Here is a 27,641-nt window from a genome sequence, read left to right as displayed (position 1 = left end):
GTTTAACAAATGAACTGAAATATTGGGCATGTAAAATTATTCAACCTGCACTTTTAGTGCAGCAAACTCTCTCCAGGTGTTCAGTGAGGATCTATGAATGATCCAATGTTGACCTGAATGACTAATGATGATAAATAGAATCCACCTACATGTCATCAAGTCTCTGTATAAATGCTCCTGCTCTGTGATCGTCTCAGAGTTCTGTTTAAAGCACAGAGAGCATCATGAAGAACAAGGAACACCAGGCAGGACTGAGATGCTGTTGTGGAGAAGTTTAAAGCTGGATTTGGATGCAAAAAGATTTCCCAAGCTTTAAACATCCCAAAGAGCACTGTGCAAGTGATAATATTGAAAAGAGTATCAGACCACTCAAATCTACAAAGACCCAGCTGTCCGTCTAAACAATCAGCTCAAACAAGGAAGAAACTGATCAGGGATGCAGCCAAGAGGCCCATGATCACTCTGGACGAACTGCAAAGATCTACAGCTGAGTTTTGAAGAGTCTATCCATAGGACAACAATCAGTTGTATACTGCACAAATCTGGCCTTTATGGAAGAGGGGCAAGAAGACTCCCATTTCTTAAAGGTTTACATAAAAAGTGTCATTTAAGGTTTACCACAAACCACCTGGGAGACACACCAAACATGTGGAAGAAGGTGCTCTGGTCAAAAAAATTACAGTTTTATATCTTTATGTTTGTAGCCTGAAATGTGGCAAAAAAGTTTAAAAGTTCAAGGGGGGGCGAATACTTTTGCAAGGCACTGTATATGGCCCTTTACTACCTTCCTTAAAGGCCCAAAGCACTTTCCGGTCTGTACCATTAAGCCAGGCATGTCCAAAGTCCGGCTAGTGGGCCAAATGCAGCCCACATTTAAATTTCTATTGGCCCGCAGGCTACTGCCATAAAATCAATTATTTAATTATTATAATTCAATTAAATAGTTCATTAGCATTGAATGATATAAGGGTTTGAAGAATGCTGGCCCTCACACATTTGCCTTGCCCAGAGACACTTCAACACATGGAACCGAACCTGCGATCTTTCGATCAGAGGTTAACTGCTCTACTTCTTCACCTCCGCCACCCGAATTAGGTATAATTACATTTTAAAATGTGATTACTTTTTGAAACTAGGCAGTAAAAAGTTTGTTTTTAGAACATATTCCAATATGTTCATTAATGTGCAAACAGTTAGGTTTGTATTAATGGATTAAATAGCATTTTGGGGACTTTATAGAAGGATAGACTTGCAATGCTAAGAGGTTAAATCCCTGGTTACACATTGGATGTGGAAAGAAAATGCATGCTTACATTACTGAACAGGTCCAGTATCAATTAGTGGTAATACAGGGAAAAAGGCAGAAAAGTGGACAACTAAATTGTAGGCTCAAAGAGCATCTTAACACAAAGTAAATAGTTTTTTTACTCTAGACTTCAACCTTGCCAGACTCTTGGCATCAGACATCTTGCTGTGAAATATGACCTCATTTTGTTATGTTGTTTGTTACGGCTGTGGCCGTATTTGGTTTTGTTTGGTTCTGTTTGCTCTGTGTTTTGTGTATTATTTCTGTATCAGAGTGGGACTTGTGTTTTTTGTGGATCTTTGTGTGTCTGATTATTTCCAGGTGTGGTGGAAAGGGTGTGGCCTCCCATTGGACCAGCTGGTGGGGGCAGCCTTTAAAGCCACCACTTGGACCTCCAGCCGGTGGGAAGGGGGCCTTGCTGCAACAGTCTCCACTGCAGCTTGGCCCTCTTCTCTTTTCTTCTCTCTTTTTGTTTTTGATTTCACCTCTTGTTTAGTTGTGTGTTGCACTTTTGTATTTTGTATTCGTAGTCCTTCGTAGTTTTGTCTGTGCCCACTCTGATTAGTCTTTTGGTTTATAGTTATTTATTAAGTGAAGCTGTAGGGGTGAACTGCCATTTTCTTTAGTACATGTTTTCTCCTGTTTTTGTTAGGTTAAGGAGGTTAGTTTTTGTCTTTATTTTCCTTTTCCTTTGTACAGGTAAGATTACATGTTTCAGTTAGGTGGGGTTTTGTTTGTTATTTTGGCCTGGGTTCACCCTGAAACCTTTTAGCTTCACTTTTAGTTCTTGTTGGTTGTTTATTTGTAAATAAATTTGTCATATTTTTATGGAGACATTCGTTTGGTGTTTTGTGTTGCAGTCAACTTATTAGCTGAAAACTTTACTTTTTTTATGTTATGCCGCCTCGGTGCCCCTAGACACATAGGGGGCGTAACATGTTATTAGTACTTTCAAATCAAATTAATGAATCCATTAATCAAAATACGGTGAGATGTGGAAAATAAATCTCTTTTTTCATGTTCTATTGTAGTACGTAACCTGATCTGGAACCAAAACTTAAGTACTGACATCAACATGATTCTTATAGCTTTTATGAAGAACAAGAAAACAGATCAGGTTGGGATTAGCGAATATCCCCACTAAACATAACACTTCACCTCAGCTAACTGTTAGCACATTGACTACTGTTAAAACAGACAGTCAAAGACTAAACTAAGTGGTCAAGCACATGCTCTGCACATCAGGACCTGTTGCGGTGCTGTGGAAAGAGTCATCTCCAGTTATAGTTAATGAAGTGTTGACTGTACTCAGGATGACCCAGGCAAGACATCCTGATTCTCCACTGGCCAGATTTGGAGTCTGGAAATCCTTAAAAAGAGGATAAATAGCCAACAACCGACTAAAAGAATAATGAGAGTTAAGAAAAGAAAGGTTCTTCTTAAACTGGCCAAGATTAGCAAATGTTCTTTCATGTAAGAATGCATGGAAATGATGGCGAAAGTCCCATGTCAAAAACTACAAAAGTCATTAAATTGTGGAGAATAAAACTGTCTCCTCAGGAAAAAATTACAAAGCTCATATGCAACATTTTCATCTTTACACAAATCCACATGTGCTTTGACCAAGCATGACAGGAAGACTTTCCACATCATCTGAGCCAGAGGTAAACCAGCTATTTCTCTTACTCCCTTATGACTACTACATTCACTGGCCTGCTCCAGACAGCGAGATAAAGGCATTTACTTTGTCTATGCCCTTAATGCAATATTTGCCCAAAATCTCATTTATCAACAAAAGGCTGAATTATATTTAGAATGAAGTAGAACTGATGGCCACCAGAATGGGTCTGGCAGGCCGACAGGAACAAAAAGATGCTCTTCTCCTTCGTAAGAGATAAATCTTTTTTCCATTCATTTTATATCAAAAGCAACACGCAGGTATCTCAATGGAGAATGTGAAAATGTGAAGACAACCCTAGCTGAATGATAAAAGTGTGACTCACACAACATGAAAATTTTAATTGGCTGCCAGCGGCTGAATGTGCCTGCACACTATCTCACTGCCGCATAGTCTCTGAACCTGACGGCTACTTAATAAGCTGTCCAAAAGGTCAACTTTAAAGAGCCACTGGGATGCTGGACAAGCTATGGTGTACTATTGTTTGAATTAAGAAGTTGGCGCATGAGCTAAGCTACTCCAGCACCGTAGCCCTAATAAAAAAAAAAAAACAGATGGAAACATCTGTACAGAATAGTTTTCTCAAAAAAAACTTTTTTATTTGCAGCACTCGTCAACACGTACAGGGTAATATCTTTATGCAGCTATAGACAAAAGCCATCACAAATTGACTTTTCATAGGTCACACATGGTAATTTGGCAAAAGCAAGCTGTCATCCAAAGAGACTTGTAGTCTAGATTACAGAAAACACATACATTTTAAAGTCACAAGTAACATGTTTCCATTAGTTTAAATGCCAAGAGCCACCTTTAAAAGAACGTTTTTACTCAATTTTCCTTTTAACTGAATAAGACGCACCAGAGGAGCTCAGTTTCTTTGAAAGTAGTTTAGTTTGGGCTCTTTTCCTGCATTATGCAGGTACTACAAGTCACCCTATATTAGCAAAAGCACAGTTGGTAGAATTTGTTGAAGTGGCATATTGTTAGACAGCAATGTCATATTTTTTTTTTTAAATTACATAGTGCTCATATCATTGACTGTATAGGAGATCTGAACCAAGTGAGTGTGAAAATGGTTTACTACCAGCTCCAATGAAATAAACACAGTTAAGTCTGCAATTTTTTTGCAATGCGGAGGTCGCCATGTGGGAGCCATAGGACGCAGAAAGCAGAAACTGATCCAAGTCGGTCTGAGTCAACAATTCTAATATCCTGTATAATATATAATATGTAATTATATAATTATAATATATAATGAGCTGTACAAATAAATACTTCATGAAAAAAGGTGAGCTACGTCCAGTGTCTATGAACAATTACTGCTGGTTTAAGCAGTCATGTAGATCTGAGATGATTGTGTGGCTGCAGCTCTGCTGTCTTTGACCTTTAAAGCTGTGCCAAACCCTGAGCTATACCGCAGCACCCAGTAGTTAGGGACTACTGTAACGGGTTCTGGGAACAAACAGTTCCTGCTACTGTAAAAGGGAAAAGGGATGGTGGAACTTTTCTTGAGTTGCCATGTTTATTTCTTTTGTTTTTTTTCCTTCTCAAATTGCAGTTTTGGGAGATTTATTTCAGAGTTATTTTCATACATTGTATTTTACAGCAACATACTACAGACAGAGCGCAGTTTTGTCATGTCTGGCATTACTTCAATGGCGGGCAACTTGTTTCGTCTGGTTACTTAAGAGAGAAAGTCATCTTTATTAATCATCCCAATTCTTAGGGTTGACTTCATGTAAAAGTAACGTAATGTATTAAATAAAAGGAAACTGTGAAAAGCAAAAATTAATAATTACATAAACAGAACTTTTGAAATCTTATTTTCCGTAATTATAAGCCGCTACTTTTGTCACACGCTTTCAACCCTGCGGCTTATTCAGTGATGCGGCTAATTTATGAGTTTTTTCTGCCGGCCCCTTGCTCGAGCAGGAAAGGTAAGCGTGAGACGGGGCATTCGGCACATGCCGTCAGTCATCTGAGCCGTCAATCAAACAACTGGCAGCACTGGAGAACTATGCATGTTATATACATTGCTCAACACCAAACAGTCTCAGAGAGGTGGAGGCAGTAAGAGTAGCTGAATGCTTAATCTAATTTACGGCATCAAGCCCATTTATTTTGACACACCAACAAGCAGCCAATCAGCATGCAAGTCACTTCTGCTCTTAGGGCCCTCACTCATGGTGCAACAAAAAGAAACACCCTTACTCAGCCCTATGTTGGCCGCATCCCACAATCCCTTGCTGCCTTTAGACCCAACGTGTACGTGACCACCACTACAATACGACGCAGCTTTCAAGTTAAAAGCAATCGTTAAAAGCAGTGTAAAAAAATCCACCATCACCAACGGGTTTGGAAAAGCCGGTCTGCTGCGTGACGGAGAGGACACGAAAGCTCAGGAGTGAATTTAGCCCAGAGTGACACTGACAGCTACAATGAAGGAGACACTGACAGAGTGTGGCAAAGAATATCTGATGCTATTCCAATCCGAGACTGAGGAGGAAGACTTCCATGGTTTCAGTGCACAGGAGGAAGATGAAAAAAGCTCTCATTGACTTTTACGTTCATGTTTTTTTAAACCAGTCCTGTTTGCGCTGTGTTCAGTGTGTCACTGTTGTGGAAGAAAACTTCCAGCCCACGCGCTGCGCGGCACGTGCCGTGCAGAGGCCTATAAGTTACTGCTGCTCTCAGTGACTTTTTCTGGTATGTTTTTTTTAACCAGCCCTTTTAGTGCTGTTACTACCATATTGCTGACGCATCACAGGCACTGTTTGGAAAGAAAAGCTCAGGTATATTATTACAACTTATTATTATTACAAAATTTAAAACTCTTTCTGTGTAGCGTCTTTCTTTGTAAATATATCATGTGTTAAACCTTTCCTGCGATTACTTTTTTTCTTTCTAACCGTGGTCTGAAAATGTAGGGGACATCCTCTCCGCCGAAGGCGAATCTTCCTTCGGTTATTTACTTCGTTTGGACCCTCAGAGCCTCCAGAGCGGGTTAATAAAGGATCATTCATCTTCTTCTGTGTGGCTACCTGGGGGTTAGCCCCACCTTCAGCCCCTAACACTGATGGGAAGTGGGGAGTCGTGGGTGTAAAGTTCCTCACCATGAGTGAGGCAGCAGTGGGCAAAAGTCACGTCCATGCTGTTTGGCTGTTTGTGGGTGTGTTTAAATGAAAAGGCTTTAATGCTGGAAAGGAGATTATGCAATCTACATCTGTGTTTACTTCTCCCTCTCTGAGACCGTTCCTAGATGTGCACTGGGTCATTACAACATGTTCCAATGTGGGTTCATGTAGCTTATAAACAGGTGCGGCTTATGTATGTAGTTTATCCTTTAAAAATGTGATGGGATGGGGTTACAAGGTGCACCTTGTAATCAGGTGCGCTCTATAGCCCGGAAAAAACGGGACTTCCAGCACTTTTTCTCACAAATCACTCACCAAACTAATAGCTCTAAAGAACGATTTCAATTTTCAATGAGCTGTGAAACAGGCTAAATGTAAATAGCAATCACAAAGGGCCAGCCTTACAAAGGGTGAATAATCCTTGGCAGGTGTATTAATTCAGCATAGGAATCTTTAAAATGGGTAAACATTAATACCAAGCATAAAAAATAAACAATGGTAAGCTTGTCTCCCATTGGATATGGAAGCGATTCTGTAGCATAATTGAAAATAAAAGTCGATATCAGAAATGCTTTTTTCATTTTCAAAATGAAGCTGCATTTTTTTGACCCGAAAGACGGGTTAGCATTAGGCTAATTTGTGCTAAAAACATTGGCCGTGGAGGTACTTAAAACTCTGTGCGGGCAATGCCGCAATGAGCATCTTGGATGTAAATATGTGGGAATTACATCAGCCTCTATTTTGTCTGGACCCCACTGGAAACACAAATTCATATGCTGGTTTAGAGTTTCTCGGATCGTAGCAGCACTTCCGCCTTCAGCGATCTGGAGCTTCGGATCGCGGGGCTTTGGGCTCCGTTATGCAAAAGCGGCTCCCGGTCCGAAGACAAAGACAGTCCGGGGGAAAGTTTTGACGAACCGGGGTACGTCCGAAAGAAGACCACGGAAGGAGGAAACGCTGCTACGCAGTCCAAAGAAGCTGTGTACAATCATCAGGAGTTCACATCCGTCAAAGCCCTCTTCTCTGCCGCTAACACAAAGCTGCACTGCTCCTAGCATGTCTGTGTCTCTTAGCAGCCGGACACACGGAGAAAGCACTGACGTCATCGCCCCGCCTCCCCTCTAGAAATGCTAAGTGGAATTGAATTATGCCACACTATTCACAGGGTGGATGTTAAAATGTAAATGGAATCCCCTCTTTGCATTTTCGTTTATATTATGACACAGAGTAAGCGGTTTTTAAGTAGAAGTATTGATTTTTCATTTTAATTTTGAGTGATTTGATGCAGTGACATTTGGAAAATGAAAAAGCATTTCTGTTCATCCCTTTTAATTGTCAAATTAAACATTTCTAAATGAATTTTGCTGTACATTTACCAGAGAACTTTTTGAAAATGAAATGTCAAATACCATTTTCTTTATCATTTTAATTAACTGACAGAATAAGCAGTATTGAAGAAGAAAATGAAAAAGCATTTTGGTGGATTGCTTTTTCATATTAATTTTGAGTCAAAAAAATGCAGCTTCATTTTGAAAATGAAAAAGGTTTTAAATTTTATTTTTAATTATGCTACAGAATCCCTTCCATAGTTGGAAAACTAAAGGTCATCAGAGCATTAATAACCACAAATGCATTTTTCCTTCCCTCCACCATTGAATTATTCAAACTTTATTCCAGACAAAAGGTCCACTGCAAGCCAATGGTCATCCTTAATTTCATTTATCTGGTCAGTTAACTTTAAATAAAAACTTAAAGAAAGGAAGCACCTCATGCTGGATTTAAACAACAAACAACTGGATGTATTTATTAATCATAAGTTAGACCAAGAAGAATTCTGATCCTTCACTAAAATTTGATGAAAGGTTGACTGATTAAAAGCGTGCTTCTCTGCTCAACCTGTCAAAGAGGCCAGAAACACATAAAAACTCTCAAGGTTGTATGCAACAGTGCATGCAGTAGTGACTACTGGTTTTGTGAAAAACAGCAGTTCTGTGCGTGTTGAGAGGTTATGAGCTTCACAGATGCTTAAGTAGCATTTGGTTGGAGGAAATGACCAGGAAAGACACTGTTGACATGCTTGAAGTGACAGACCTGGCATCAGGCCCCTTAGGCAGCACATAAACACAATATTCAATTTCATGGCAGTTGTTTTAAAAGGGGAACTATTTAAAATGGAACACAATCACTTGCAAATGCTCCACAGAGCAAAGAAACTGACTGAAATCTAGTCACTATAGGTCGTCCGTCATTCAGAGCCACCAAAATAATGAAGTCACAATATTTACTTCCAAGTAAGACTTTGTAATAATGTCAACCCCCTTTCATGATGTCATAACCCTTTTAGTGTTTCTTGCAAGTTGTGTTTAACAGCATTATATGCATGTTCCTCCAAAGAAAAAATAAACCTGGACATTAAAAAAAAATAATCAAAGGGGGAAAAAAGGGGTTGTTTTCAACTGCAAAATGCATCATCTAGCTGAAGACTATCATTTATTTTCCCAATTGATCTGACTTTCTGAATTCTTGAGGTCTGCCTTAATTCAAACCTTGGTTTTTAGATCCAAAAATCTCTTTAAAGTTCAAGCAGAGGCCTCCTTGTGGTTTAGTCGACTTGGGTGAGCAGGAAAGAATTTTAAAGCAAGAGATCGAGCATCTACCGCAAAAAACACACACACAGACACACTAATATTTTGCTATATAAATATATCCATCCATCTCTGGAGCCGGCTGAATCCCATTCAGGGTCATGGGGCTCTTTGAGCCAACACAGCTACTGTTGGGTATACCCAGAACAGGTCACCAGCCTGATGCAGGGCCAAACACTCACTAACATCCACACCAAAGGACGATTTAAAGCTAACAAGCATGTTTTTGAACAGTGTGTGTGTGGACAAAACCCATGGATACATGGGGAGAACATGTAAACTCCACACACAAAAAGGACTCAGCCAGGATTGGAACCAGGGCCTTCTCACTGGGAGCTGTGGGTGTGAACCACTATGCCACTATGCAGTGGCAGTTCCACACTAACTTACTCCCCGGGCGAGTAAGTTAGTGTATACCCTATAGAACACGTCTGGGACAAGATGAAGCAGAGACTGGATGATGGTACCCCACCTCTAAGTCACCTGGCAGAACTGCATCACGCACTTGTGGAAGGATAAAACGCATTGCCTCAGAATAGCATCATGAGGCTAGTGAAGAGCATAAGATGTCGCTGTCACGCTGTCATTGCTGCAAATAGTGGAAATACCCACTATTGAAATGGACAGTTTTTGTTATTTGGGGCATCTTTATTAATTCTTCCTTTTTAGGGTAATAAATATAAACTAATAATAATATATTACTAATATTTTGCAGGATTATATTCAGGTGTTTGATTAATCAAATAGGTGCTAATCAATGTCACACAGGGGTAGAAACCCAATCAAGAACTCAGAAACCTTTATTAAGAACTGAAACAGTAACAGCTGTGTTGGTCTGTACAAGGCTTCAAACTGGGTGAGGAGCAGCCAAAGTCTTAAGGTGAGTAAGGTGAGGTTGTGAGAGTCATGGTAAGATTTAAGAGAGCAACAAGGTAGTTGTACTGCATTAGCAAGGTCTCCCCAAACAAAGATATCAAAGCAAAAGATGGTAGACACAGTGGTCAGCCAAAGAAACTTGAGACATAAGAGAGACACATCAAGCTTATTACCCTTTGAAAAAGGAAGACAGTCAGCAGTGGCATCAGCTCAGAACTGGCAGAAACCAGAAAGACTGATCAGTAAGTACACCCATCTAATGTCTGGAAAGGTCTAGCCAAAAGTGGTCTTCATGGAACAGTTGCAGCCAAAAAGCCAAACCTCTGATGTGGAAACAAGACCAAGCGACTCAAGTATGCGCAAAAACACACAGAAACAGCAGTGCCGAAAAATTGCAGCAGCTGCTGTGATGTGTTAAATTTTGTAATATTGGCAGTACTGGAAGGCAGTATTTTTGTTGAAGGGTTTGAGACATAATTAGCCTTGAATTTAATCTGCAGCAGGACATCAACCTCAAACGTACAGCGAAAGTCATTGAAAACATCTTTCATTCATTATGCAACTAGCATTCTTTATGCAACTTTTATCAGCATAAAGACCTTAAAGCACTGAAAGTACTGGCATTGCCACCACAAAGCCCTGTCTGAGATTACATGAAGAGACAGAAGGATGTGAGAAAGACTAGATCCACAGAACACCTTTGATTAGTCCCCAAAGATGTTCCTTCAAAGACTCTTGAAGCAAGTGTAACTAAAAGTACTGATGTTGTTTTGAAGGCAAAGGGTGGTCACACCAAATATCCATTCGATTTAGATTTCTCTACTGTTTATTCACTACATGTTGTTGAGTGATAGAAATAAATGACAATTTTCTTTTTTTTAAGGCATTATTTGGCTGTAGCATCTTTTCCACACCTACCTAAAACTTTTGTACAATACTTTGCATAAATATATGTACATATATAAAAAAATAATACCTCCAACAGTGGGCCTCTCTTCAGGTTGCATGATTTTAAGGATTATTGCTCAGTTTCTCTTACCTTACAAACAGTTTCAACATCCCAGGGTAGGATGGTCTTTAGATCAATGACCTCACAGGATACTCCAAGTTTCTCTTGAGCCATGTCAGATACTTCCCTTAACACGTGAATCTACAAAAAGAAATGAAAGGGAAGAAAATCATTGCAATAAGTGTGTTTATTTGTTTGTTTTAAATTCAATGATGCAACAACAAGTAAGTGTCCTTTTTCAATTCATATACCAAGATGAGACAGTCGAATATGCTCTGCTCCCAATAGATTTTATTTAAAAAATCATTGGAAAAGTTTCCAAAAAATATAGACCTTCAACAACTCTTGCACTGTGCTTTAAGGCTGAAAATGAAAACGCATATAATTCAAATGTATACTAAACTGTAAAGCTGTCAGCTAAGGAACTTGCACTGCATAAAACATTCCTTTTCAGTAGTGAACAAACAGCACAGTGTCTGAAAATCTCAGGTCGCTCCTGCAGGTACCCATGTTAATCAAAAATTAAGACAGGATAATTAGGACAGGACAAAACCCTTTAAAGGTCAAGATTACACCAAACCAAATTATTTTGAACAGAATCCCCCCCCCCCAACACAAGCTTTAATATGAGTTATCTTATAGACCTTCTCTTGTTAATATTAGTTTCATAGCATCACTTTTCCACACTTTTAAAAGTGAAAAAAAACTACAACCTTCACCTAAAACCCAATTTTCATTGGAGTGGGTTCCCTAAACAGTTAGACCAGGGGTGGGCAAATTACGGCCCGCGGGCTGGATCCGGCCCGCCTCCATGTTTGGTCCGGCCCACTGAACAATATCAGAGACCCATGTTTTTTATTTTTATCTGGCCACACGATCAAGACGTGACATTTTATTCTGCCCTTCTGCAGTCTGTGCTCCAACCTGAAACCCTGTAAAATCTCTTTCAAATAGAACAGAAGAAAGTCTGTTCACAGTTCATCTTTACCAGTTTAGCTCGTTCTTTTAGAGCCATTATGCTGCTTTTTTTAAACAGCATACACAAAGTGTAGAAAGTGGGCAGTGAGGAGTTTCCCTGCCATAAACGTCTGTAATCAGACTCCGTGGATTTCACCGATTACGGGTTATTTTTAGAACGTAACTCTGTACTGGTGAAAAGGTAACACTCATTCAAACACCACATGAACGCAGCATTTCTCTAAGTTTTACACAAGGTAAATCAAGCCGTTGGTGCAATTAGCTCTAAATTGAGAACAAAAGTCTTAACCTAAAAACTGTAAAATGCTCTGTTTTAAAATTTTCAATCCAAATGTTTTCATCCAGATTGCATGTTATTTCTTTCTCACTACACACATCTGCGCCTGGTCCGGCCCTTCTATCCTATTTTAGAACCCTATGTGGCCCGCCAGTCAAAATAATTGCCCACCCCTGAATTAGACTGATGTATAAGTTTTTCACTTTTCTTGAATATCGGTGATTCTTATTGGTAGGTAAATAATTATAAAGTTAACATTTTTTGTCACATAACTGCCTAAATTTCTTTTACTGTGTTGTAGATCTTCCACTGGTTTGGCAATGTGACTGTAAGGAGGATGTGGGTGTAATTGTGCTAAATCTCAATCGCCTGCAATCATTTCCTGCTATTAACGTTGTTTGTATATTGTTCTGATGTGTGATTGGGCCAACTGGTAGAAGGACAGTGACAAATCACCACCTACATAAAAGGAGTCAGTCAGAAGGCTAAGAGCCTTCAAAGATTATTTCAAGTTCAGTAGACATCCCAGTTGTAGTTCCCATAAAGTCAGAATTAGTAAATAAAAAGAAAATGAGGACAAAATCCAAAAAAACATAAATGTTACACAAATAGGAACCATTTTCTATCTGTAACACATTTGTTATTTGGTTCATAGTCTTAATAGTCAACACGTGGAGAAGCGAGAGATTAGACCATCCAATGGAAAGACAACCACAAAACCAACAGCAACATACAGTAGATGCCCCCTAGCAGCCAAAGAAAAGACAAAAGTCTAAATAAAAATGTTTTTTCTACTGAAAGAGATTTTATTTCCTGGTGTTCCCTCCCCTTGAAAAACAAATTATGACTTTGATGGAGACCCTATTCCTTAAGGGCTCTAACCTCCTGTGAAGCTGTTGGTACATTACACACAGGATAAGCTTGGTAAAGAGGCCAGACGCAATCAAAGCAGGGGATGATTCCTGGGGATTTGCAGACCTTTTATTACCAAACTGTTAAATAAAATCTCTTGTGTGAAAAGAAAGGTGACAATGGAAGGTGTGCACATGTGTTAACACAATGAAAGCTCAAAAGGCAGTGATGCTGTAAAGATGTATGAGCACGTACAATGTCAGGCTACAGGCAGAGAGACCTTTCTGGGACAGAGAAGGCTTGTGATAGACTTAACTTTAATCCACTGCTAGCCTCTGTGGTATTAAACCTCATTTGACAGAGATGAGACACGGATCCTTTCTTCCTGTGGCCATGGAAAATCAGCCAGATAGACTTCAACCTGCTATCAAGGATCAGTGAATAGCCCACCTGTGTCCCCCAGGCAACCAGAGTGACATCACTTCCTTCCTGTAAGATCTCAGCCTCTGAGAGTGGGATGGTGTAGGACTCTACTGGAACCTGTTCAACTGAGGGAACACACACACACACACATTAAAAATACATTAAGTGCAAGCTCACATTCAGAATAAATGACAGTCTTTGCTGAATGTCCTTTTACCATGTACCCCTGTGGTTTTAAATCTCGACTATGCAGCTGCTTTTACATCTAATTATTAGACCGGATGACAAACTATTGAAATAACAGATCTTTAAAGTTCCCGGTAATGTGTTTTCCAGAGTTTGTCCTCTTCTTAGAGGCTGTTTACTTTCACCAGAACATGCTAATTCAAGATCTAATACACTGAACAGAAATGTAAGTGCAACACTTTTGTTTTAGCGCCCATTTGTCATGAGGTGAACTCAAAGATCTGAAACATTTTCTATAAACACAAAATAATCATTTCTCTCAAATATTGTTGATAAATCTGTGTAAATCTGTGATGGTGAGCACTTCTCCTTTGCTGAGATAATCCATCCCCCCTCACAGGTGTGCCACATCAAGATGCTGGTTAGACAGCATGATTGCGAGTGAGGGGGGATGGATTGATGCTCAGAAAAAAGTTCGGCTCCTTTCACAAAGATATGAAAGTCCAGATGTGACAGTGAGCAAAACTGGAGGCTATATGGCTGTCTATGGCTATGTCCGAATTCCCACCCTAACCCCTAACTACTAAAAAACTATATAGTGCGGGACTATATAGTGACACTTAATTTTAAAAGCAATTCGGACACCATGCTCACAACTTTTCCTTTTTTTTGTTTTTAACACCGGATTTGACGTCATCGATTTCACCAAGTTAAAATCTAATTGATATGAGCGTTTTGAGACGCTTTTTTATGAGTCCACTGTCTTCTGAAGATAAAGACATTGATGGTTTTTTTAAAAATGCATTTAAATAAAAAAAATGTTGGCAAAAATTGTTCCGACGCAATGCATTGTGGTCTATATTTGCAGGTCTATTGAGCATCGATGCACACCAGCATTTCGCAGAGACAACTGGGAAATTTCTAGGGCACTTGACTATATAGTGCGTAGGGAAGGAATTCGGACAAAACCCATGTTTGTTAGGGCAAGATGGAACCCCATCTCGTGACGCAGAAGTGGCAAAAGAAACTGAATCTTTTCCCCAAGAAAACAAGATATGTTCAAATGTAACTTACATATTCTGAAAAATGTTGTTTATTTTATGTCGTATGTTAACAAAAAATAGAGCTTTTCTTAAATGAAACCGTTTTTAAGCATCACAGCCAATAAATAACTTTTTATTATTATTTTTGAAGAATATAAATGGCAGAATGGCATATGTTCACATGTTCATGTATATGTTTGGGTTTGAAAGAAAATCTGCATCAAAAAGGGCATAAAAAAAACAAATGTAAAACAAAATCCATCTATGGAATTAATGAAAAAAAAGGACACAGGTCGACAGTATGACCAGGTCTTGATGTAGCTCAAGTGTTTCAATAAATGTATTTATAAATCCAAACTATGAACCTATGAGTCTAAACTATTAGCCTATGAAATTCTCTCACTTTTCTGGTAAAATCACATGTAAAGTCTTAGGTACCGGTAGTGTTCCTGAACAGCTGGCCAGCCTCATTGAAAAACATGGCTTCCAAAGGCATACAACCATCATTACAGTAGTATTGGAGAAGAGCTGGTTTCTGCTGCAACTCAAGAACATTTCTTTATTTCCCACTAAACTTCCTAGAGCAGGGTATTGAATTTTTCTACCACATAGCGCAATTTTACCCATCTGTAAGGTCCACAGGGAGACTTTAAATGGTTGAAAATGGAAAACATTTCTCAAAAAAATAACAGACTGGCAGCACAAAGATGCTTACACCTCCTGAAAATCATCATGCCACTCATGTGAGATGGACTGGTTTTTATGACTTGTCTAGGGATCCCTCAGGTCATTTAACACTTCCCCTCCCCTTCCTATTGGTGAAAGAAGCCAGTCAGCTGCACTGTGTAATGTCTGAAGAAGGTGAACCCTCTGAACTTTACCCCCTTAAGAGAAGAATAAGACAGTCAGATTGGAAGTTTTTGGATAGTGAAGGCTGTAAAAACAAAAACAAAGGATGGGTAGGGCAGAAATAATTTTTACAGTAGTTTAGAGATAAGGAGGTACCTAATTTACAATTTCACATGTCAAGGATTTTTCAAAATTACTGAGGCTGATCCAGAAAGTGGGTTCTCCATGAACCAATAGATCAGATGCTATGTTCAAAACTGAGTAAAGCCTGTTTATGTATTTTTACACACAAATAGCTAAGTCACTGGGTTTGAAATATTCACGAAAGCAAAGGACCAAAAATGTTAGACTCAAAAAGCCAAATGTTGCTGCTCACTGCACAGAAAGAGCAATAAAAAAATGATAAATGTTTCTGCATTTAATATTACTGACTAAATAGCAAGTTTCATCTTTAAAAAGCCCTTAGTCAGCTGGTAATCCTTTCCCAGGAAAGCATATTTCAAATTTAGAAAGTGAACTACCCAGCAAACATCTAGAAACCAACGTCTGGGAATTGAGAATTAGAAGATTAGTTTTAAAATTAATTGGACGATTATGGAGCCCCACTGACCGTCTCTAAACAATGCAGAAGAAGATGGAATGGTGTGAACCTGTGATGACCCATCATATCATGATAAGACCAGTAAAGTAATTACATATCAATTAAAATGCCTATGCCACAACATCCATGTATATGACAACCTTTGGCACACAACTTTTTTAAAATTAATTATTAGTTATTTTCATCAGTGTTTTTTCAACCTGGAAGTAAGACGACTCGATCTCTGAGGCTCCAGCTTTCACACCGTGTGGGTGCCACCCATTTCATGACGTCAACCTAGAGTCAGCCCTTAGCAGTGTGTCAGCGTTTCGCCCACAAAAACAAACAACACCCAAACTTTTGCAAAGATGGGTGAGCATATTGTGAGTAAAAGGAAAGCGGTTTAGCCGCTATAACTAAACGGAGAAGGTAGGTGTGTGTGTTAGCCTGGGGGCGGTGCTGGCAGCACAGACTCTTCCTGGAAGGGGCTGTTCTCACTGTTCTCACGTCAGCTCGTGAGAACCCGCTCGTTTTCATGGATTTGCAGGGCCCACCGAAGACATGCTTCATAGGTTAATTGTCCCTAGGTGTGAATGTGAGAGTGCATGGGTGTGTGATTGTGGACTACCCTGCGACAGACTGGCGACCTGTCCTGCCTTCGTGGCCGGGATAGACTCCGGCAGCCCCGTGACCCCGAAAGGGGATAAACGGAAGAAGATGAATGAATGAAAAGAAGGGGGGCACGCTCTTGACCTTGTCATCAGTCATGGTTTACCTACTAGTGCAGGGCTATTTGCTGTTAATAAAACACTGTTGAGCGTAATGGATTGGTATGAAGACCCCTCTTAGGACGGTTTGAGACCCTTGTTTTTAGTGTAGAAGATCATTAGAACTTCACTGCTAATTAGAAACAGTCACAGCATACAGCGTAACAAAAATGATTTGGCAGTCCCAACTCAGCAAGTCGTCCCACACTTGTAAAGATGAGTTATGTCTCTAATGTTTATCGTAAGTAAACCTCAATTGCGAGAGACAGAATATAAAAGAAGAATCCAGGAAATCACATTTTCAAATCACTTACCGTATTTTTACAGTTTAAACTGCAAGCTATCAGCTACAGAGAGGAACATGGGAGCAGCTGCAGAGAATTCAAGCTGAATGAATCTATGGTTCACAAGTAGAGGCAGCTGGAAAACGAACTCTGACAGTCACAAAGACGAAGCTGAGTTTCCGTGAAAAATAGGCGAATCGAGTACCTGATTGGTAATCCATCACTTTACAGAGAAGCTTCTCTGTAAAGACCATTCAACTGAGGGCAGTAATGCTTTCATTTTCACTTGAAACACCGTCATCTTTCCATCCAGGCGAGGATTACAGTGCCGCAGCGACTTCCAGCATTTTACAATGAAAAGCTGTTAATCTTCCGCTTATACTGCAGTGAAAAGATCGCAGATAAACACCTCCAGCCACAATTACCAACATGGACAGGGCGCCGCTGACTTTCAACATCCCGGTGAGTCACACTGGGATGGTAGGATACGCACAACGGGGCAGGAAAAGTCGGCTTTTATGGTTGTGGGAGGCAGCGCAGGGGGAATTACGCCACAGTTTGTGAATGGATTGTAGAAGCTTGGGCTAACGTGTCTGCTTGCACTGCTTTCGAAGTGCCGAAAAGCCGGCATCATTCATGAGGAGCCGCACGGCAACAAGACAGACTCTGACAATGACGAAAGAGAACCTGCTGTGTTTGATAGAAATTTAGCCCAGCTGTTCATTTCAGATCCAGAAGATGAGGACTTTGGTGGATTTTTGGATACAGATTGATGACTGAAAATATAAAAAATAAATCACAACCAACTTTTTTTTTAAACACACACTAGCATGCATGTTTTACCAGTATGTTATAATGTGCCCGCGTCTTAAACCCCGGTGCGCCTTTTGTGTGTGTCAAATACCGCGAAGTTATCCATAACAGAGACCGCGCCCTATAACCCAGTGCGCCCTATGGTGGTGAAAATACGGTATTTGTATACATTAATTGTTGTACATAATAATTGATTTTTCAAATACTAGAGGAATATAGAAGTATATATAGAGGAATATCAAAAAATAGATGATGCGATAAAATAATTGTCCTCATTTGTTATAACAGAACTAAAGGCCAAAGGGCTTACCAGCTGCTCTGTAAAGAATCTTGGGCTCAAAGAAGATGCATGGGTTCTGGTCAGTGATGCATGACAGCAGCAGCCCTTTGGCCTGCATTGGACCACGAGGTATCACAACCTGAGGATCAAATGTCATGTTAAACATGAACACATTTTTATTATATTCATTATATTCATCATACAACAAAAGCTATTTGTTCAACTGACAGAAAACAATCAAACAAAGGGTTTAAACTTAAATTGTAAAATATTGATGAGACATTTAAACTATTTCTTCTTTTTCTTTTTTGTCCGACATGTTGATGTAAAAATGTAAGATTGTTTTGCTTTAAGGTAGTGAAGGTAACACTTTATGGGAGGTGCATCAAGGTTCTGCAGCTGTACGTATGTCAGGACTGATCCTTAGGTGGAGGGGCCAGCGTTGATGTTATGCCAGATTAGTATTTATTAGTCTGACCTTTGGTGAGAAGGCAACCTGTTTGTTACAGTCACGGATGAAACGTACAATTCTCCCTCTTTTGTTCAAGGTCCTCCTGCTTTTAGCTGTGAAATCCCTGATCACAAACTGGATGGGTCAATGCAAATATTCTTCTTAACAGGAAGAAATCATACTTGTGAATTCCAAAGTTAGTTACACATCAGTACATTAGTTTAAATGTTGAAAAAAAAAGTCTTGGTTTGTTAAAAATGGACCTGTTTTAGTGAGACAAATCCATACACAGATTTTTTTCATTTAACAGACTAATGCTACAGAAAGGAACATAGGGGTTCTCTAAGAAAAACTGTCAAATTTAATTCCAACCCGCTTTCACACACTTCTTCATCTTTTCTCCAACAATGTTGTTCTGGACTGTTGAGTTCTCAAAGTTGCTTAACTATAACCATAACAAACTAAAACTTTACTTCTTGTACTTTCAAAATACATTTCTGTGTCTTAGTATTTCCTTAGATCACTACCCCAGCTTTGAACATCACACCTTTGTTTTTAATATCCCTCCAATTTTATGCAACACAGTATACCAACCACCAAAACCGAGCTCTGATTTAATTGAGTTTTCTAGTCCACAAAATTAAATGTGGTGTGCCTCAAGGCTCCTTCCTCGGCCCCTTGCTTTTTAACATTTACATGCTTCCAGTGGAGAATGTCATCAGAAGCCACAACATCAGTTTTCATAGCTATGCTGATGATACCCAGCTGTACACAGCTATGTCTCCTGATGACACAAAACCAATAGAAGCATTTTTTAACTGTATTTTAGATGTGAAATTATGAATGGCAAATAATTTTTTGTAATTGAACCAGGAAAAAACTGTAATTTTAGTCATTGGCTCTGAAGCCAAGAGATACAAAAAGTTTTTCAAGCTAAATAAATTCTGATCAAGTTATTCAGAAACAGGCATCATTTTTGACTCCAAGCTAACTTTTATTCCTCATAATTAAGCAGGTGATCCAAACTGTTTTTATCATCTTAAAAATGTGGCTAGGGTCCCCCCACTTTTCCCTCCTGCTAATATGAAAATGCTGATGCATGCTTCTATCATCAGTTGGATTTATTATTGTAACGCACTGCTTACTAGTCTTCCAAAAAAACAACATTAAGAACCTTCAGCTTCTCCAGAACTCTGTTGTACGAGTTCTCACCAAGACCAGGAGGCGGGTTGAACATCACCCCAATTTTAAGATCCCCGCAGTGGCCCTTCATATGCTTTAGGATTGATTTTAAGATAATTTTAATGGTTTTTAAATGTATTAATGACCTTGCGCTTTCTTATCTCTTAGACCTTTAGTGAAATATGAACCCTTGTAGACCCTGATAGCCTCTGGCACTGGTCTTCTAACCATTCCAACTGTAAAAACCAAAACTTATGAAGAGGCATCTTTTCAGCACTATGGCCCTTGTTTATGGAACAGTCTGCCAGAGGACCTGACAGCCGCAGTAGTTGCTTTTAAGAAAAGGCTCAAGACCCATCTTTTTAACCTGGCTTTCATTGTTATAATAATTGTATTTATTTTGTATTTTGTTAAGTCTTGCGATTTCTGCAATGGATTATTAATAACTCAATTTTAGCATTCCTTATTTTTTCTGTTTTATTTTTTCATTATTTATTGTTTTTATCACTGTATTAAGGTTTTCTGAACATTCTAATGATCATTTTCTATTTCCAGTGCTTCCTCAGTTGGGTCCTCCCCCACTGGGTCAGCTACTGTTCAGCCGATGCGGCTCTGGGAGGGAACCTGCATCACTGCTCTGCTGTGGTGAGGCGGGTCCCCGTCTGTGAAGCTGCACTTGATGTTGTCTTTAACTTTATGTGGACTGACCTTGATACCAGGGCAGTGGGCAAAAAAGGCCTCAGGGCTTTGAGAGTGGTAAAGAGAGCCATGGCCAACACAACCCCATGGAGCCCGAATGGTAAGGTTCCCACAGTCAAACAAGTTGCCTGAGCGGTAGCGATATTTGGCCGCCTCGTTGACAATCTGGAAAAAATATGGAAAAGAATTCGGGCAAAATGACAGCAGATAAATACTAATGTTTCGTAAAGGTTACTTTAACATTTGTATGAACATTTAGCCTGGGTCAATTTATCAAACTGACAAAATTAGTCCTCTGCAGTGTCACAACAAGAGAAAAGTCTTCATGGTAGAACACGTTATGTGGGACAAATGAGAAAAACTACAAGTGAAGTCTACAAAGACACTCATCATGACCTTATTTATTTTTCTTTTATATTTTTGTAACACATATAACCTTGCCATAGTATATTCTTTATATGACATGTTTAACATTGCAGTAGAACAAACACTATTACTGTAATGTAATAAAACCTTTGTAAACAAATAGAATATATCTAAATGTCAAAGCAAGTTAACCTTGTAAATATCAAAATGAAATATTAGTTTAAAAAAAAGAAAGCCTTTTGCCCTGAGGTGTCTTTCACTTATGCTTACACTCTTTTAGACAATTGTCCAAATCTCTTTCTTTGTGAAAGTCAGAGAAACTATTAATTCAGGATTTCTGTCTCTCTAAAGGTCAGTTTAAGATGCATCTGTTTAAGCATGGCCACACATGGGGACATTCAAGGCCCAACAACAGATTGATTTTACCGTGCCTCCAAAGCAAATCAAAAAGCTCAGAGAAAATAACACTAATGAAACATCTTAGGGTTCACATTGCCTTGACAGACGGAAGGGGCCGTACATTTGTCATGTGGAGGGCAAGTACCACCAGTGATGGAAGTGTCAACATGTATGCAAAGCAAAACACAAACCAACATCATGTCACAATCGTCAGTGTCACGACTGGAGAGGGCTTCTTTTGTTAGGTACAAAGTACAACATTAAACATTAAAGGTCATGTTTCCATGAAGGTGACTTAAAGCCCATAAAACCTGGTTACACATCAGTGTGTAAAATTACTGACAAATTATTGTATAGTCTTAAAAATAACACAAAGTCCAAAAGTTTCTATAAAAAAATAGCATTCACGATGAGTTCCGTATATGCAAAATAGATTCCTACCAACATAAAACTATGTTTTCTAGAAAAAGATATTCACAGAGTCACCAATACAAAGCATTTGTGTTTTGACATTAGAATTGCCGTCCATACTGACTAACACAAACCCTCATGAGGAAATTCACTTTTAATTATGAAAAAATCTGACAATATGCAGTTAGAAAACCATCAGGGAATGGCAAATACAATGCTACTAGTTTCTTTTAAACAGATGGCTTATCAATAACACGAGAATTGTCAAAGCTAGCCATGGTCCCACCAAACACCAGAACACATTGTGTGCAGATAGGAAGAGCCTTCTATGGACTTATACTAGAAGCAACTACGAAAAAATGAGAGCCCCTCTCAATTTGATGTTTTTTCCTATATTTTTAAATCAAAGGGTACACACTTTTCCAGCCAGTGCTCCTTCTGACTCAACCAAATGGTGACTTTAACTGGTGTCTTGCTGATTAAAAGTATAGTGCGTTTCCCTCCTCAACCACGATCCATTGAGATGCAAAGAGTTTGAATATTGCCACTTATATTTAAATGTTCATAAATGGACTGTATTCAAAGCAACATTTACTAGTTAAAAGCTATAAAAGAGATTGTTGAATGAAAGACTAAATGTTGTTTAAACGTTCTGTAGATGATCTACTGTAATATCACTTTCTGGCTCCTAAGACTAATGAAATACTGAAATATTGCCTCATCTTTAAACTTCATTTATTGTCACAGCTGTGTGAGTTTTTTGTTTTTTTTTCAGATGACTTGATCTGATTAGGCTTGGTGTGATGAAGAAATTCATAGAGAGGTTCTGACAAAGATTTTGTTTGAGCCTTTTTTTTTATTTATTTTTTTGCTGGAAACATCTACAAGTCAGTTATCTGATGTTCCCATCCAAAACATTAACTAAAAAATGATGTTCATCAGAATATGATACCTTTTTAAGTATTAAGCAAACTAGAAACATGCATGCTGGGAGAAATGAGTTTTGATCCAAAAAGCAGTGGACATGTTCTCATCCAAAACTCGTCCTCCGTAGAGAAGCACTTGTACCAATGCCAGTAAATGTCATTTACCTAAACTCCTTTAAAAAAATGAAGGGTTTACGACTGAGCAATGGCATATGCTTTACCTGGTCAAATGCTGGGAAGATGTAGTCTGCAAATTGGATCTCAGCGATGGCAGTGGCCCCTGCAACCGCCGCACCAATGCCAAATCCCACAATCCCCTGCTCACAAAGGGGAGTGTTGAAGACTCTGTCCTTACCTGGAAACAAAAGCAGAATAAGAGGTGACCACTTTGCAAGAAAGAAGAGACCCTTCATGGATCTTACAAACATCAATGGTTAAGGTGTGGTGAAATAATAGAATCTCAAATTAAGGTTTACTGCATTGTTGTGTTGCCTTACACGATAAGTTCACAAATTCTCCGCCACTCCAGTCAACCAATCAAGTGATTCTCACACATGCACACAATCCCCCTTAAGTAAAAACAGTAGACATCTTTTTTCCATTCTCCACCCTATAATTTTAGAAAAAACCGCAAGAGGGGAGCACTAAATTTAGGATGCAAATGTTATTTTTGCTCTCATCTTTGTGAATTTGCCACTTCAGTCTTCCTCTGCTTTGCTGGGAAGTTTAATTCTGAGGAGTCAAATTGTGCCCTCAAGTGCCCTCTCTGTTCACAAAGTTCAGTTCTGAACCACAGCGCCGCAAACCTTTGGAAGAATGAACCATTAATCAAGAGATGAAAATTTAGTGCCTGGTTGCTCAGGCTTGAAATGAAACCCAACTATGTACTTACTTGCAAAGTTATAGCAAATAAAATGGGTGCTTCTGTGTTTCAAAGGATTCAGAGGGTAGTCCAGTTGATCTCTAAAAAGATGACATTTGTGGCAAAACAAAGATGCCCTTTGTGAAAATGTGCGTGGTCTTTTTTGAGCCTCTACATTTGGCAGTCTGAAAACGGCAGCGCTTTAAGTCAAAAAAGCTAAACGCTGGAGCGAGAAGGAGATCTGGGTGAGCACGCCGTCAATGTGTGCTGTTGTTCTCAGGAAAACATTATCCAGGAGGGTCCAGCGGCAAGCCGCTGCTGAATGGAGCACCAGATCACCCAGGTGAATGCATTCATCTCGTAAAAGCCATTCATATGGTGTCCGCCCTGCATTAACCTCTGTTCTGTGTAATGGCTGCAGATGGCAGATGTGTGCATCACCCTTTTCTGTAGTGAGAGGGATAAAAACAGCTTTGTGCTCGTCACTGTACACAAGGATGAGATGGAAAATAATGATCCCTCTCCAAAGGTCAGCTCTTCTGACGTCAATGAAAGCAAAAGGAAAAGCCAGCTACTGTCGGACGGATTCGAGACTTCTCGTCATTAAAACGGCTTATAGAGTAAAGGGAAAATGAACTCCAAACAAGCTAATGACATCCAATTTTCTATCTGTGATAAACATTTATGTTGTTTTAATTGTGTTTACCTTGTCTCGCTGGTTTGTTTTTGAAGGACTGTATTTGGCTAAAATTCAAGAGAGCTATAGACTATTGGTTATTTCTGTTACCAAAGAGATTTTTGTTATTACCGAACATTAAACTTGACTTCAATTTACCGTGTAACCTTGTGCAGTGTGAGGATTTTACAAGGAAGCCTATTAATTTCTTCTTCAGCCCTTAAATGTGGAAATCATGTAAATTTTATTATAATATCATTATAATATTGGGGCTTAATTTCTGAATAATTTTTTAACAGACAGCCGTACAGCAGGCAAACCCCTGGCAATCTCCCTAGCAGGTATTGAAAATCTATATCCATCAGGAGTCGAGAGGAGAGCAAAAAAGATTATTGCTGTCAAGGAACACCCACGCACTTCCTCTTTCCCCATTCTGTCATCTAGTTGCAGACATTGCCCCCACCCCGAGAGCAGCACAGAACCGGAAACAGTTTTATTTAATTCCCAGGCTGTTAAAATTTTGAAAACCACAAAACTATCCAACCAAGTAATTAGCCATCGCAGACCGACCTGTTGTTCTTCAGCTAATTATCTAAGCATGTTTTTCTGGAACGCTTTTTATTCTGGAAATGCAGCAAACCAAAATCTCTGCGGGGACAAATAACGTTTCTTCTTCCATTTTCCATTTCAGTGGGGACACTCGAACGCTGAGCAACTGAGTCAGGTGCTTAGTTGACCTTGTTTATTGTACCTTGTTTTGTATTCAAACTCAGTGTTTCAGCTTCAGTTACACCCAACTGTGAAGCAAAAATCCTAAAACTTTTCAAAAATTATGCAATTTTGCACCCCAAACCTAGCTTACAGTTGTCAGCAGGAAATTATTATAGTTGTTTAAGGGCCGACGATTTGACAAAAACTTGTTAAAAAGACAAAAGAAAAGAGGGCAAATATATATTGTCCATCATTTTAGTGGCAATTATAAACTTAATGAAAAATGTTCTTAAAAGTTAACACAGCACAGTTGTCACAGACATAAAATATAGCCAGGAAGCTAGAAACAAATTTTAAAACCAGGCTCTTGGCATGTTATTTTTTGGTTGCAAAGTTGGGTCAATTAACGTTAAGTTCACAACTTAAGTTCAACAACATACGTTCAAGCAACCCCTTTCAATGAAAGGCCTGCGTAAAAAGCGCATTTCATTTGGCTTTCATATGTAGCTATGCAAGTGTTTATGGCCATTTTCCGACTCTACGTACAAAACCCATGGCCATTGAACATGAGTTTAAAGTTAAACCAGGTCAAACTTTGACCAACTGGGACTTGGTTAGACATATGGATAGTGTCCCTTTTAATTTGTGGAAGTGCCAACCGTTTAAAATTTGATCATGACGGAGACATTAACAATTGCAGTTTGTGCCTGGCTGGAGTTATATGACACCAAGTCTTTCATATATCAGAACAGAGCTGTGTGTGAAAGAAAAAGCCTGGAGCGACATTTCGCACCAAGCTTTATCCAAGGTGCTGGACATGCGCAGTGGCAAAGGAAAAAGAAGAAGAAGCACTCCCTGCTTGTTCAGAGTGAACAGCATGAGATAAAGAACCCAGGTTTAGCAATTTCTTAAATGCACGTAGCTCAACAAGTCTGTTTTACTTACACACTTACTTACTTTTTTCTGTTTTTTAATGTTTGAGCAAGGCTCATGAAAGACTGAAAGTAACCCCAGAACGTATGCTCTTAAGCAAAAAATATACCTAGTAGGCAACTATTTAAAAGCAGTCTTTTGAGCACACTTAATTTACGATTGTATTTAGTTTACAACATACTTTTTATTTAATCAGAACAAGAAATTGTTCTTGAGACTCTTTTCCACAGGTTTTTTCTACATGGTTGCTTAAGAAACTTAAAGCTCTTGATTGCATCAGGTTAGGGTTGAAGAAGTTGTTGCAGCTCAAATATGATTATTACTACAATATATTTGCTGTGGGAGGCTTCTAATTATTTGTTCAGTTCAATCCAGGTGATCAACACTATTAAATCTTGGGACGAGATTTTGAAAAAGATCGAAAAAATAGAATTCACCAGAAACATTTCTTTTACAAGCCTTTTTATTTAGAAAAAAAACCCCACAGATGGTAACATTAAGACGAACATTACCAGATTTCCCCTAATGGCAGAAGACCCAACTGTGTGTATGATATTTGATTCTGGGTTGAGGTTCCCACCCACACTGAAGATATTGCCACAGAACTGTAAACTCAGTACAGACAAATTAACGTATGAGACTATGTGGAGAAAGAGTTAACCAAGCCCTCCACATTTTTCTTAATCTGTTCTCACGCCCTAAAATGTGGATCAACCATCAGTCCGACATGAACACTATAGCTCTGTTAGCGGTTGACAAAGACATGCAAGACAAACAAGAAATGTCAAAGCATGATGTCCACTCATGAATAAGATCTTGGCTTGGTGGAAATCCGCTGTGTATCACTGACTACAACAGTCATCTCCTGTGTTATAAGTAGCATCTGTAGTTCTACCATTGACAGCTTCTGCACAGTCTATTGATGTATACAGAGGTAAACAGAGACTTCCGATAGCGTCCTTGATTGTGTCAACATTTATGCTTGTATATTGTTCTTTGTATCCGCTTGTGATGGCACGGGGAAACACTGAACCGCAGTTCTCTGGCTAGACCTTCGAAAGATTTAGCTAGAAGTACATGTGATATTCAGACACTAATGTCAGCAGGCAAACAACGGCTTAACTTGTCTTTTTCTGCGAATCAAGAGTAACCAACAACAACACAACCAGGAAGTGACATGTAACAAAAACTTTGGGTATTGCAAAAATCCAAAAGATAAGGAAATTAGCCAGATCCAGTAGACACAACAAGAAATGTAACTCTACTGACAGAAAGCTTCATAGTTGTCCAATGTCCGCGCTGAGACAACAGTTTCGTTTCTTCAGAGGTGCTCTTCCAGATGCAGGTCGCACCAGGGTAGTTATTCAATCTATAGACTTCAAAACTTTTAGTATGAAAAACACTCAGTGTTGATTGCACCAAACAGTGCGTGTCCACAGTACATGTACAATATATACTTCTCTAACTTTGGTCATTTTTGACCACCACTGCATGTTTAAATCTATTTTTCCAAAAACGTCAAAAGGACTCCATGAAAATATGCTACAAAAATTAGGCTGGGTTTCCCTTGGAAAATTCATTCACAGGGTCCCTTAGACAATGACACATCAAATCCATGAATGGATTTTCACATTTTCAGGCACAAAGCTTATTTTCTGTTTGTCCTAAATGTAAAATGCATTTTCTTCTAGCAGGTTTCACCTTTGTTAAGTTTAAATCACTTATGTACAACATTCTTTGAAAGGCAAACACAATTTTTACAAAAATTTTACAAAAACATATTCAAATGGTGTAAAAACATTATTGACCTGTAAAATTGTGAATTCTATAGTGTAAAGATTACAGTATAGGTACCAAAAAAGTAGGACGTATACACATGCTACCATCCTATAGGCTACCTGTAGGTCTTGATTTAAAGTGTCTGCAAAAATGCATTATCTCTTCAGAATACTAAACTAGAGCACATGCATATTAGTCTTTTCAATTGTACATTTAATGCCATGTTTCTTAGCAACAACTCAAGTGATCCAAAAGGAGACTATGCA

The 27,641-nt window shown here is 39.0% G+C and overlaps 1 protein-coding gene across 3 annotated transcripts in view; it reads right to left on the bottom strand.

Moving 5' to 3' along the window:
* The window catches only part of bckdhb (branched chain keto acid dehydrogenase E1 subunit beta), a 137,494-nt gene that overhangs the window by 103,147 nt on the left and 6,706 nt on the right, over nucleotides 1-27,641 (bottom strand). For all 3 annotated transcript variants that reach the window (XM_023963898.2, XM_078932965.1, XM_004086627.4), the window contains exons 4-8: nucleotides 22,636-22,769; nucleotides 20,322-20,477; nucleotides 18,011-18,119; nucleotides 13,206-13,303; nucleotides 10,679-10,789 (exon numbers count right to left, since the gene is read on the bottom strand). In XM_023963898.2, the coding sequence (XP_023819666.1) occupies nucleotides 10,679-10,789; nucleotides 13,206-13,303; nucleotides 18,011-18,119; nucleotides 20,322-20,477; nucleotides 22,636-22,769 (608 nt within the window). The remainder of the gene's footprint in view (nucleotides 1-10,678; nucleotides 10,790-13,205; nucleotides 13,304-18,010; nucleotides 18,120-20,321; nucleotides 20,478-22,635; nucleotides 22,770-27,641) is intronic.

This window comes from Oryzias latipes, chromosome 16 (assembly GCF_053564925.1).
Source record: "Oryzias latipes strain Hd-rR chromosome 16, Olatipes_Hd-rR_3.1".
Lineage (NCBI taxonomy): Eukaryota > Metazoa > Chordata > Actinopteri > Beloniformes > Adrianichthyidae > Oryzias > Oryzias latipes.
The sequence above is the reverse complement of the archived record's forward strand: the minus strand, read 5'-3'. Positions and strand labels throughout refer to the sequence as shown.